Source organism: Lissotriton helveticus, chromosome 11 (genome assembly GCF_964261635.1).
Source record: "Lissotriton helveticus chromosome 11, aLisHel1.1, whole genome shotgun sequence".
NCBI lineage: Eukaryota > Metazoa > Chordata > Amphibia > Caudata > Salamandridae > Lissotriton > Lissotriton helveticus.
The window spans coordinates 126988277-127001251 of record NC_136072.1 but is presented as its reverse complement, the minus strand read 5'-3'; the positions used below and the strand labels follow the sequence as shown (position 1 = coordinate 127001251).

The 12975-nt window shown below is 49.2% G+C and overlaps 1 protein-coding gene across 1 annotated transcript in view; it reads left to right on the top strand.

The window, feature by feature from the left end:
- The first annotated feature begins 239 nt into the window (after nucleotides 1–239).
- Nucleotides 240–12975, top strand: part of LOC144792789 (fetuin-B-like) — a 46536-nt gene continuing 33800 nt past the window's right edge. The window contains exons 1-2 of the mRNA XM_078667985.1: nucleotides 240–505; nucleotides 8431–8538. Of these exons, the coding sequence (XP_078524111.1) occupies nucleotides 308–505; nucleotides 8431–8538 (306 nt within the window). The 5' untranslated portion in view covers nucleotides 240–307. The remainder of the gene's footprint in view (nucleotides 506–8430; nucleotides 8539–12975) is intronic.

Below are 12975 nucleotides of genomic sequence, written 5' to 3'. Positions count from 1 at the left end.
GGAAGTCTCCTGGGCGCTCCCTACCTCTTATTCCCGAGGGGCCGGGTGGCCCCTCCTCACGCCCGCCCCCCCCGACCCGGAACCAGTCCATTGATTCCGGGTCAGGAGGGGCGCCGGCCAATCGGCGGTGGGCCGCGCCCCCAGGGCACGCCCCCACCGTCGAACGACCCGAGGGGAGGGGGGTGAGGCGGTCGCCGCGCCGCCATGCGTGCGGGGGGGCCGAGGGCCCCCCCTTTTCAGTCTGCTGCTGCCTGCTCTAGCACTGACCGGCTCCGGGGGGTCCTGCCCTGTCCAGGGCGCTACGAAGATGAAGCAGATTACCGCAGCGCTGTGCTTCACGCTGCTGTCCCTCAGCAGCGCCCTCAGCCCTCAGCCTCTGGTGCCGGAAGACTGCAACGCCACCGACGTCCAGGCGGGCCTGGCCCTTGACGAGATAAACAAAGACCGAGACGAAGGTTACATCCTCAGCCTGTACCGCGTGGCCGACGCTCACAGCCAACCTGCGGTAAGAGACTGAGGGTGGTTCCATGCCCTGTCCGTAAGCGTGGAGTTAGGGGGGAATGGGCATGTGCCCTGAACTTGGAGATGAGGTGGCGTAAGGGCCAGAGCTGCCGACGTTGAAGTTGGGGAACCAGGTTCGAGCCTCTGTGTGATTCTGGGCAAATCGCTTAATTTCCTGCCGTGATAACCAAAAAAGAATGTGTCATTGTCTAATGTAACTGCATGCTCACGGAAAGCCCGTCCTCCACTTGTCCGACAGAGACAATCGTTCTAATTGCCTGTCAGACCCACCCCGCATCCACAAAATGGTGGCGGTGGAGGGGATGCTGCATCCCCTCCAGATTGTCAATGGCGGTTAAACCGCCATTGAAAGCTTGGCAGGGATGCACTTTGGGGGCCCATTGCGGCCCCCCCCCCTTGTGCAGGTGTCCCCTACAGTTGCGGCGGGTGCTGCAGCCAGAAGCACCCGCCGCAATGGTAATAATGCCTTCCGGAGGCCGCATTGTAATATGCTGTGCGGGACCATTGCCATATAGGCGGGCGGTTCCAAACCCTGGGACGATGGCGGACGGACTTAAGTCTGTCCGCCATCGTAATCGCCCCCTTAGTTATATTTACAGTTCCTAGAAAAACATGCTGACAATTCAGATTCAGAATTGAGTCAGGGTGGATAAAAAATGGTGTACCGGCCCCAGCCCCATAAAAAAACAAAGCAAATATACCGTTATGTACCTGAATATGGTTATTAGTAGTACTAATTCATGTGCATATTGTATTGTATCTTACTGTCCTAAGGAATAACTAGTGGATTTGTTTTTATTTGACTGATGGTTTTTAAACATTGTGTATGATTGTATATTGTCTTTTATGAATCTTTTATTCGAAATAAAGACTTATCGACTCGACTCGATTCACAAGCTGCAGTTTGTAGTATGTTTGTAGTACTACCAGCGGCGTCCGGCACAGGTAAACTCGGTGGGACGGGGAATGGTGGGAGGGGGGCAAGTCGACTGACGACAGAATAGGTATGATTAAATAATACCCATTCTGTCGTCTGTCGGCTTCCCCCCCACCTCACCCCGCCCGCCTTACCACGCTTACCTGTGCAGGCCGCCACTGAGTACTACAGTAACCCTGCAACACTTACTTCAACGTGCTGTACTCATACTGCACTTTTGTAAGTGTACAACATTTCGGTATTTATAATCTGCGCTCGTTTATGTACACTTTTTTTAGTAATTTACACCTTTGTAGTAAGCTCCTACCTCTATCTCCATTATTTTTTATGGGAAGGTGTGCAGTACAAGAGGTTGGCCATGTGTGGTGCTGAACTTACTCAAAATTGTGAATTACCTTTGTGAATCGGGACCCAAAGCACTAACTATGTTTTTGCACATCCATGTGTGAGCTAGGTTAAATAAGGTTGTCAAGGCCCATAGTGGGCAGAAGGATTTCAGCTGTCTCTGTGGCCTCAGAGTAGAGCAACTTGTTACTTGTAGAATTAATGCAGGTTTCACTTCTCAACAGCCTGCAGTGCCCCTGACTCTGAAGTGTTGCTGATCTGCCCAACCAGGCACTAGGGAAGGAAATCTGATACATAAACTTGTTCTTCCAGTGAAGTTCTCAAGGAGTTTCTATGCAATGCTCATGGCCTCATGGTGTTGGTTTCCAAAGTTTTTTTTCTTAATATTTATGTAAAACCTTGTTGTTTTGACATAGGAAAAGAAACTTATGGCTCAGTCTACGCTCAGTCTAACCAGTAGGATTCTATCTAAAATCAGCTCCCCAAATAATTTCAGTCATTGGTAAGGAGGTAGGTGTCTAGGTTAAGGGCCCTTCTGCCTTCAGATACCTTTGATGCCTGAAACCCAAAATAGCCATTGATCAGTTGATCAAACAGTCACTGTTTTTCTACTAGTTTTAAAAATTTAACCAAAACCCATGGTCCTGATTCACCAAGGTAAGCTTACACTTTTGTGTAAGTTCACAATTTTTTGGTATTCGCAAACTACGCTGCAGATTTACAAGAAACTGATGCATCTGTAGAGCTGCGTCAGTTTCCCTGCTCCTCCATGGGAAATCCTTGCACCACCATGGATGCGTTGCAAATATGGCGCACCATGCCGCAAGGATTGACAGACGTGTCAGAAATTCTGACGCATCTGTTGACGCAAAAGTAGCGCATTGCTGGAGTCGTGTCGCAAGCACAACGCAACTACAATAATGTATGGGAAGGCCTATACTTATTGTGCTGCGTTACTCTTTATGCCTGCTCCATGTAGGCGTAAGGTTTTGTTGCAGTGGCGTCCTAGATGTGGCACAGTGAAATCTTGCAGATTTCACTGCGTCACTTCTACAAGGCTTTACTGTGTGGGAATGCCCACCCTGCATATATTATACCTGATGCAGGTATAATGTGGCGCTGGGCTGTACAAGGTGACGCATCACCCTAGATGCATCATGTAAATGGTCCCGAACGAGGCGCATTGTTTAGGCCACTGCTGCGCCACAAAAAGTGATGCAACAGTAGCACAAAAGTGACGCAAGTGGCTTGTAAATCTACCCCTACGAGTTTAATTTTACTAATAGCAATTTTTGACTGCTGAGACGCCGCATTTGGGGAGTGGAACTCTGCCCACAAAAAGATAGGACAGACTATCTTTTCATGCCGAGAGTCTATGCCACTAGTGTGGAGTCTCTGCAGTCGTAAGATTACGATTTGTAAAATTAAACTTGTAGTTTGTGAATACCAAAAAGAAAGTAAACTTACACAAATGTGTAAGTTTACCTTTGTGAATCAGCCCTCTAATGTATGCAATAGTAAATGCCTTTCCCAAAATTCATCCGGGCATCACAACGCCTATGATTGAAATCAAAGAGAAGGCTCAGAACAATCTTCTTATTTAAGATAGGACCTCTTGAAATAGGTGTCATGTGAAGGAAGTAATTTCTCAGAAATTGGATGCTATGCTAATTATAGTGTAACTTTGTATCAAGCTGCCCTCTCACTTCTATGGAATAAACCTGGTGCATGGGGGAATAAACAAAACTTTGCTGAATGTTATAGTCAAACCCCAACTCCTGGGCAGAGTTCTAACTAAGGGGCCGATTACGATTGCGGAAGGCCCGTAACCGCCAGCCATGCGGTGACGGTGCTTCCACAATCGTACCGCGCTTTTCCCCCACCACATTACGATGGCGGAGGGAATCGCGCTACGGCCATGGCAGACGCAAAGACCATTCGCCACCTGTCCGCCTAAAGCAAGCTCAAAGATTGCCTAGCAGGCACGTCCACCAAACCATAATGCGGGCTACAGCCGGCATTTCCATGGCTGCGATGCCGCCATAGAAAGGCTGGTGGGGATGGGTGACAGGGCCTGTTGTCGGCCCTGTCACCCTGTGCCTCATGGGAACAGTCCAGCCCGAACTGCCAAGCCATGTCTTCCCTGGACCGGAAACAAGCATCCTGAGACCGATTTCTGGCTAATCAGCTGTCATCAGCCAGGCTAGCTGGAATCTAATGGCAAAGTGAGCAAGGGACCCACGTCTGGGCATACCCTGCCAACTTAGGGCAAACAAAGCGATACCAAAGGGAATGATGGACGGAGCGTTTGAGCAAATCAAATACTCACCCCCAGATCTGGTTTAATCCATCAACATTGTTTAGCTCACTCCACCACCCCAGTTCAGACATGGCCATATGCAAATCAGTCTAACGCTGCGCCTCATGGGAACAGTCCAGCCCGAACTGCCAAGCCATGTCTTCCCTGGACCGGAAACAAGCATCCTGAGCTCATTGAAAGGTATAGGCATGCGACTGAACAGGGTTTGGTCCCATCCTACTTGCAGGTCTGTAACTGATGACAGGAGGTCGTTCAGTTACAGTTCCTGACTGATGTCGGACGGACTCCGGTCCGTCAGATATCGGAAACTGGGTCTAAATGTCTAACCTTCTGGCCAAGTTAGATTCACTTTAAGTTGTTTCTAAAAAGGTGGGTGGTGTGAAAATTAGTAGTCTATCATATTCTGACAATCTACTGTTGATTGCTTCAATTCCAATCAGGTTGCTATGATTACTGAAACATCACAAGAAATTAAGCGTTAACCATCTCGCTATATAAAGGATACTAAAAGTATGGTTTTCTCGAGAAAGAAGTTTAGCCTTACTTGGCCTATAAATACTACTATGATAAGTCAAGCTTCTGTATAGCCATAGCAATTTATTACTTTTTTCCAACTCTGAAATGTGAAGCAAACCTACAGAACTTGAGAAACAGTGATACACTGTTAAATTTGCCTTAAAGAAATGTTTAATACATTATACAGGCTGATCTGCTGGGGCCCCAAATATCAGTATTTAAGACTAAACTGGAACTGGTTATACTGTGTGGTTCACCTACCTTTATGGGAAAGTTAAATGGAGCTGTGAATACAATAACAGCTTTGTAAACCAGTCAGAAGACCAGTCAATTCCACCCACCCCCATACCAAAACCGCCCTCTAACATCCTTTGCGACTGGAACCCAATCACTACTGAAGACACCATCCGCCTGATGAACTCCATCCACTCAAGATCACCTACCGACCCATGCCCCCACCACATCTTCAACAAAGCAGACTCCATCATCGCACCCCATCTCTGCGATGTCATCAACTGTTCCTTCAACTCCGCTACCTTCCCAGAAAGCTGGAAACATGCCGAGCTCAACGCCCTCCTAAAGAAACCCACAGCAGACCCCTCTGAACTTAAGAACTACCGCCCCATCTCACTCCTCCCATTCCCTGCCAAAGTCATTGAGAAAGGCGTCAATAGCCAGCTCACCGCCTTCCTCGAAGTCAACAATTCCCTCGACCCCTCACAGTCTGGCTTCCGAGCAAAACACAGCACCGAAACCGCCCTCATCGCTGCTACAGACGACATCCGAGCACTACTGGACAACAGAGAAACTGTCGCCCTCATCCTACTCGACCTCTCGGCCGCCTTCGACACAGTCTGTCATAGCACCCTCATACAACGCCTCAACAACGTCGGCATACAAGGAAAAGCTCTGGACTGGATCATCTCGTTCCTCGCTGGAAGAACCCAGAGAGTCCGCCTCCCCCCATTCAAATCAGAGGCCACCGAAGTCATCTGCGGCGTACCACAAGGATCATCACTCAGTCCCATCCTTTTCAACGTTTACGTGAGCCCCCTCGCATCCATCGCACGACAACACAACCTCAACATCATCTCCTATGCAGACGACACCCAACTGTTCCTCTCCCTCACCAAAGACCCAAACACCGCTAAAACCAATCTACACGAAGGAATGAAAGAAGTAGCCGAATGGATGAAAAACAGCCGTCTAAAACTAAACTCGGACAAAACTGAGGTCCTCATCTTAGGTTCATCCCCTTCTGCTTGGGACCACTCATGGTGGCCACCGGCCCTGGGTACAGCACCGATACCTACAGACCACGCACGTAACCTGGGCTTCATCCTAGACTCCTCCCTCTCGATGACCAGACAAGTCAACGCCGTCTCATCTTCATGCTTCAACATTCTTTCGCATGCTCAAAAAAATCTTCCTTTGGATCCCCACCGAGGCAAGAAAGACAGTCACCCACGCTCTGGTCACTAGCCGACTGGATTATGGAAATACCCTCTACGCCGGAACCACAGCCAAACTACAGAATAGACTCCAACGCATCCAAAACGCCTCAGCCAGACTCATATTGGACATCCCCCGTAAGGCTCACATTTCCGGTCACCTGAAAGACCTCCACTGGCTTCCTGTTAACAAGAGAATAACATTCCGCCTCCTCACGCACGCACACAAGGCCCTCTACGACCTAGGACCCCAATGCCTCAACACACGACTGACCTTCTACACACCCACCCGCCAACTACGATCAGCCAATCTAGGCCTCGCCGCAATCCCGCGCATCCATAAGTCCACCATGGGAGGAAGATCCTTTTTCTACTTAGCGGCCAAAACCTGGAATTCTCTCCCCTCTCACCTCCGCCTTACACAGAACCACCTCTCCTTCAGAAAGCAACTAAAAACCTGGCTATTTCATAAGTAATGCACACTCCCTCCCCCAAGCGCCTTGAGACCCTCTGGGTGAGTAGTGCGCTATACAAATTCCTGAACTTGAACTTGAACAATAAACTGTATTAGGAAACTCTTGAAACTTTGTCAGTCAAGGACAAAATGCTGGATATGCCTAGAGTTTGGGTTTTCACCTATCTATTTATTATGATCTGGAACAATTTTAAAGTACATTGCAGAATGAAACAGGGCCAACATTGGGACCTTAAAACATGCTTAAGTGTTAGACTTACAGTCACCGTCAACAGAAAAAATGAATAATCATATTCCTTAGTCTTATTTGTTGGAACTCTATGTAAACTTGACTCTTAGGAAACATTATGTACTAAGGGTATATATTGTATGAAATTCTGATTGGGTAAAATAATATAAACTCATGAATTTATTTGGGATTGGTATTTGCTTAACTGGAAACAGCATTCACATTAAGGCTCCTACTACGAATTTGCGGTCCAATAGGTTGCAGAACCTGTGGTCGCGGACCATGGGACCGCTGGTGTCCAAGGGATCTAAGATCCCTGGCGGTTGCGCAGAGGTCTGAAGCCCCTAATATGCTGTGCTGCTGTGGTACCGCCAAACATATTAGGAGAAAACTCTGTACATTGTGCCCCCCTGTGTGCATGCAACCTCAGTTCCTGCAGGGCATGGACTTGACTTTCCATGCCTTGCAGGAACTGCCTTTGACACTCCTATTTTTCAAAGGCACTGCAGTGGGACCACCAAAAAACCACCCACCAGAGTACTCTGGTGGGCGGTCTCTAATGGCTTTGGCGGTCTCGAAGCAAGACCGCCAAAGTCATAATAAGGCCCCATGTCAGCTTAGCTCCAAAGAAACAAGCCTACATAGACTCTCGTCTTAAAATCAAATGACTCCATCTTAGAATGTTGTATTTCTCACTTTGAGAATCCTTGGAAGTCATCTGGGCATGGTCATTTAAATCTGTTGTTCATTTTTTTCAGAAAGGTAGGATTATTACCACATTTTATGGATCTATCCAGCAGTCCGTGGTTTGCAAATTAAGGGCCTGATTTAGAATTTGTTGGGCAGATAGTTGGCAAACAATGTGACAGATAACGTGTCTGCCCAATTAAAAGTGCCATAGGAAATAATGCACTTTTAATAAAGTGGATGGCACATCCAGGTGTAGCACGGTTACAACGAATTTTTTACAACGCACTACCATTACATCGCAACTTTTACCACGCAAACCATTACAACGCATTGCGCTGGGGGGCGCTCTAGGATAGGGAATGTATTTAATATACTATCCAACACCTTCCCTGCTATCCACGGGGACTGGAGTTGGAATAGTAAATTAAATAATTCACTATCCAGCGCCTAAAAGCATTATGCGTTGTAATGGACTGCGTGGTAAAAACCGCGTTGTAAAGGCATGCGTGGTAAAAGCATGCGTTGTAGTGACACCAATCCCACATCCATCATGCCTTGACAAGGGTAACCCATGGGCCAAACTCTAAATCAGGACTTACGAATTAAAAATCAACCATTACAAATAGCATTAGTGGGTCTTCAAGACGTTTGATTAGTAGGGTACCTGATGCCATGTGCTCAGTCAAACAGAGGTTCCTAGTCATTGGAAATAGTGTACTAATCCTTGATCTGTTTCAATTGATGTGGGATAGACTGTGATCGATTCTTTTAACGTTTTGTGTTGAAAAGGGCCAGCCATTTTTAATTATACAATAACATGTTTATTGATATTACTCATTATAATCATTTTTATTATGTATTGCTAGAGGTACAGAGATTGGCATTAGGCTTCTGGTTCAAATGTTTTTTTTCTTATTTCAAAAATTTGCTTTTTTGTTCTTCTAGGGTCCTGGTAGAATATTTTACTTAACTATTGATGTGGTTGAAACAACATGTTCTGTCCTGAGTAGGAAGAGCTGGAAAGACTGTGAAATCAACCCCTCCCATCAAACGGCAAGTACTACGATAACAAGTAGATTGACTTTAAATATTACTTGTTTTTCCTAATATTAATTGAACTAAAAAAGTGGGCAATTTTTAGTTCTGGCAGTAGCCGAGACCTTTTGATTTTATTTAAAATATCTATATAATATACTTAATTACAATGCCTTTCAGCTAGCCCTGTTCATCCATTAAATAAGAAACAAACAATGGTTCACTCATAAGTAGTAGAAAGCCTTTACTTCTAGGACAAAGAAAAAGTGTGAACAAAAATAGAACCCAGAAACCTTTCAGTGGTTAAAAAAATACCTGTATATTTAGATGCACAAGCCTGTGCAAGATTCAGTTATATGCATTGCATAAATATAATAATAGAGAACTTGTACATCCAAGCTTCAACAAAATAACAGTAGGGGCTCCTTGTGAACGCCACAGTGTTTAAGTGAGTGGTGCAGGACAGTGAGCAATAGTACGCAGTGTTTTTGTAAAAACATTAAGTTGAATCTAAAAATGCTTGTGTTTTACATCTGAAAACCCTGGTTCCCAATGACCCAATGGGTTTTTCTTCTAGCAAGTGTTCATTTAAAGCAACACATGTACGTCAACTTATTGACCCCTTAACATCAATTTGTTGTGGAGTCATCATCAGGACCCCAAAAAGGTAGACACCTCATAGGTAATTACAATCATGTAAGCGTCATTCATGTATGGGTAGTAAAATCAGATCTGTCATCATTTATGCAATAAATCCAATATTGTTCACTCAAGATATAGGATGCGCAACAGCTGTCAGTCGCTCCTCAATCAATCAATCAGTTATTTGTAAAGTGCGCTACTTACCCGTGAGGGTCCCAAGGCGCTGGGGGAGGGGGGGGGGCTGCTACTGCTCGAAGAGCCAAGTCTTGGGGAGTCTTCTGAAGGCGAGTAGGTCTTGGGTCTGCCATAGGTGGGTGGGGAGGGTGTTCCAGGTTTTGGCTGCCAGGTAGGAGAAGGATCTGCCACCAGAGGTCGTTCATTGGATGCGGGGGACAGCGGCGAGGGCGAGGCTGGCACAGCGGAGTTGGCGGGTGGGGGTGAAGAAGCTGAGTCTGCTGTTTAGGTAGGCTGGTCCGGCGTTGTGGAGTGCTTTGTGTGCGTGGGTGAGGAGCTTGAAGGTGATCCTCTTGCCTACGGGGAGCCAGTGTAGGTCTCCCAGGTGGGGGGTGATGTGGCTGCGGCGGGGGATGTTCAGAATCAGTCAGGCAGAGGTGTTTTGGATGCGTTGTAGTCGACACATGTGCTTGTCTGAGATTCCTGCATAGAGTGCGTTGCCATAGTCCAGTATGCTGGTGACGGGGGCCTGTGTCACAGTTCTTCTTGTTTTGGTCGGGATCCACTTGTAGATCCTGTGGAGCATGCGAAGGGTGATGTAGCAGGAGGAGACGGCGTTGACCTGCTTTGACATGGAGAGGGAGGAGTCGAGGACGAATCCGAGGTTGCGTGCGTGGTCTGTGGGTGTCGGTGCTGCTCACAGCGTGGTCGGCCACCAGGAGTCGTCCGAGGCTGAGGGGGTGGGTCCGAGGATGAGGACCTCTGTCTTGTCCGAGTTCAGCTTCAGGCGGCTGCTTTTCATCCAGTCAGCGACTGCCTTCATTCCCTCGTGGAGGTTGGTTTTGGCGGTGTGTGGGTCCTTGGTGAGGGAGAGGATGAGCTGGGTGTCGGTGGCGTAGGAGATGATGCTGATGTTGTGCAGGCAGGCCACTTGCGTGAGGGGGGCCATGTAGACGTTGAACAGGGTCGGGCTGAGGGATGAGGACTGGGGGACACCGCAAATGATGTTGGTGGCTTCGGAGTAGAAGGGTGGGAGGCGGACGCTTTGGGTTCTGCCGGAGAGGAAGGACGTGGTCCAGGCGAGGGCCTTCTCTTGTATTCCAGCTTCTTGGAGGCGTGTTTTTAGGGTACGGTGGCAGACCGTGTCGAAGGCTGCTGACAGGTCCAGGAGGATAAGTGCTGATGTTTCGCCGTTGTTTAGTTGGCACCTGATGCCGTCTGTGGGGGCGATGAGGACTGTCTCGGTGCTGTGGTTTCGTCTGAAACCGGACTGGGACGGGTCTAGGATATTGTTGTCTTCGAGGTGGCGAGCCGGCTGCGTGTTGACGATTTTCTCGATGACCTTTGCCGGGAATAGGAGCAGGGAGATGGGCCGGAAATTCTTGAGGTCCTTGGGGTCCGCCTTGGGCTTCTTGAGGGCGTTGATCTCGGCGTGCTTCCAGCTTTCCGGGAATGTAGCTGTCTCGAAGGAGATGTTGATGACCTTCCGTAGTTGGGGTGCAATGATTGCGTCTGCTTTGTTGAATACTCGGTGTGGGCACGGGTCTGATGGTGATCCTGACTGGATGGAGTTCATGGCCTTGCGAGTCTCGTCGTCATTGACGTTGGACCAGGAGGTCAGACGGATAACGCTCCTAATCGAGAACACATCCATTGGTCCGTTGTCTGTTGTTGTGTCATGATTTTTTTTTTGAGAGGTACAATATAAGGATATTGCAAGTCACCAAAGGGTTCTGTAGAGGAAGAAGGCTGAAATGGTGCTGTGGTGACTAGTCTCCACAGTAACGCAACTTAGTTTGGATTGGGTCTTTGTACTTTTCAGATGCCTGTATAGCTCGTGCATGATAGGTTATTGATCACGGATACAGATTAATATGTGTCATGGCTGATAGGCTGTAGTGCCACTTAAAAGCTCAGCGCTTTTTATTCTGTACTATACCATGGTCTTATTAAAACAAATCTTAAACTGAATATCACTTACTCTTGTGAAGTAAAGATAGGACATGGCAAAGCATTCTGTTATACGAAGAATGCCAAGGCATTGTACCCTGCTTAAATTCTGATGAGAAAAGGGGGGAAGAGTGAGGATGGAAGGTTCCTGTAGAGCAGGTCGTAAGGGCAGAGGAATTTGGAATTAACAAATATGTGTTGCCATAAAAGCAAAGATAAAAGCATCATGAAATGTTACATGGGTCTTGCCAATGATCACTCAGTCTTTCAAGAGGTTATCACTAATATATGACACATGCTGGTAAGATGTGAGATTTGTGGCAGGCAATTGGTGAAAGAAATGTGCTGTAGGATTTATTTAAAAAAGATAAGTTTTGAGGATAGATTGGAAGTACTGTGTACACTCACATCCAATGGAGTTCTCTGTACAGTTTAGCGACAGCACAAAATCAGTTAACATGAATAACATGTCAAAAATATAATTTGCGGGGGGCGTGGCCAAGCAGCATGGCCAACAGGACGTGAGCTCCTCCAGCTCCGTCCCGAAGACCAGCAGTATCCTGTCACTGATCCTGCCCTGGCTTCCCTGGTCGCTGGACAGGCTTGTCGAGTGGCGCTGTGGCCCCGCTGGGTCGCATGAGCCTGCAAACAGGGACCCACGACCGGCGCCACGCTGCAAACGCCGACAAGAGTGCTCCTGAGGGCGGAGTCGGCGTGGTGAATCACGCTACTCCGGGGTCTGGGCCTGCGTGGTGAGGCCGGAAGACGAGTGCGCTGCCCGGGGCTTCTGACCGGGACGAGCCCCCTGGTGCCCGAGAACCTGCCTGTGACTCCCGCGTGGTGAGTGGCCGGCAGCGCTGCGTCCCTGCTGCTGCGTGGGGCAGAGGAAGCCTGGACGGGGGCGCCGTCCATCTTGGATATCGGCCCTGGGTCGGAGCTCTGGACCCCCTCCCCCCTTTCTCTCCTGCCGTTGCCGGGTGCCGCGATCCGGACCTGGAGTGGTGGCACACCTGGTGGGGGGAGGCTGCGAGCTCCGCCTGCATTTGCCTTGAATCGCGGCGCTTGGTGACCGCCGGAGCCCCTGGGCGGCTGTGTCCCTGGCTGGACCTGACGTCGTTGCGGACCTTGCACAGACTGGGGGCCTGCTTCTATCCCCCTGACAAGCCCCGACCTGTCTGCTCCTTGGCTCCTGGCGGCCCTGCTACCTCCGGAGGGGGACTCTAGGGCGGCGACGCTGGGCCCATTGTTGGACGGGGTCCCTCCCCCCCCCACACGCCCGCCATCTTGGGGCCTGTACCGCGCTGCCTCTGGAGCGCTTGGAGGCGAAGAACACCCCTGTTCCTCTCGGCCCAGATCTGCGGGGCCTGGGAGATCCCCTGGAGGACTGCCTGCTGTGAGTACTAGGGGTGAGGCGACGCTGTAGCCCGTGTCCCTACTGGTCTTGCCCGTTGCTCCCTGGGTGGCATCCCATATCCTGACCTCCGTTGAGGGGTGGTGGCCGAGTGCTGCCCCTGCGTTGTTTGGGCTCCCGGCTCCCTTGACCCCCTGGTATCGTGTTGCCTGTGTGCCGTGGGGGGCGTCTGCCATCCCTGACTTAGCCCGGCCCGGGGGGGGCCCTCCTTGCTCGGCTGGACTTGCGCACTTGGGTCACACGGACTTGAGCTGCTCACCATGGTGGGCCGCACGGGT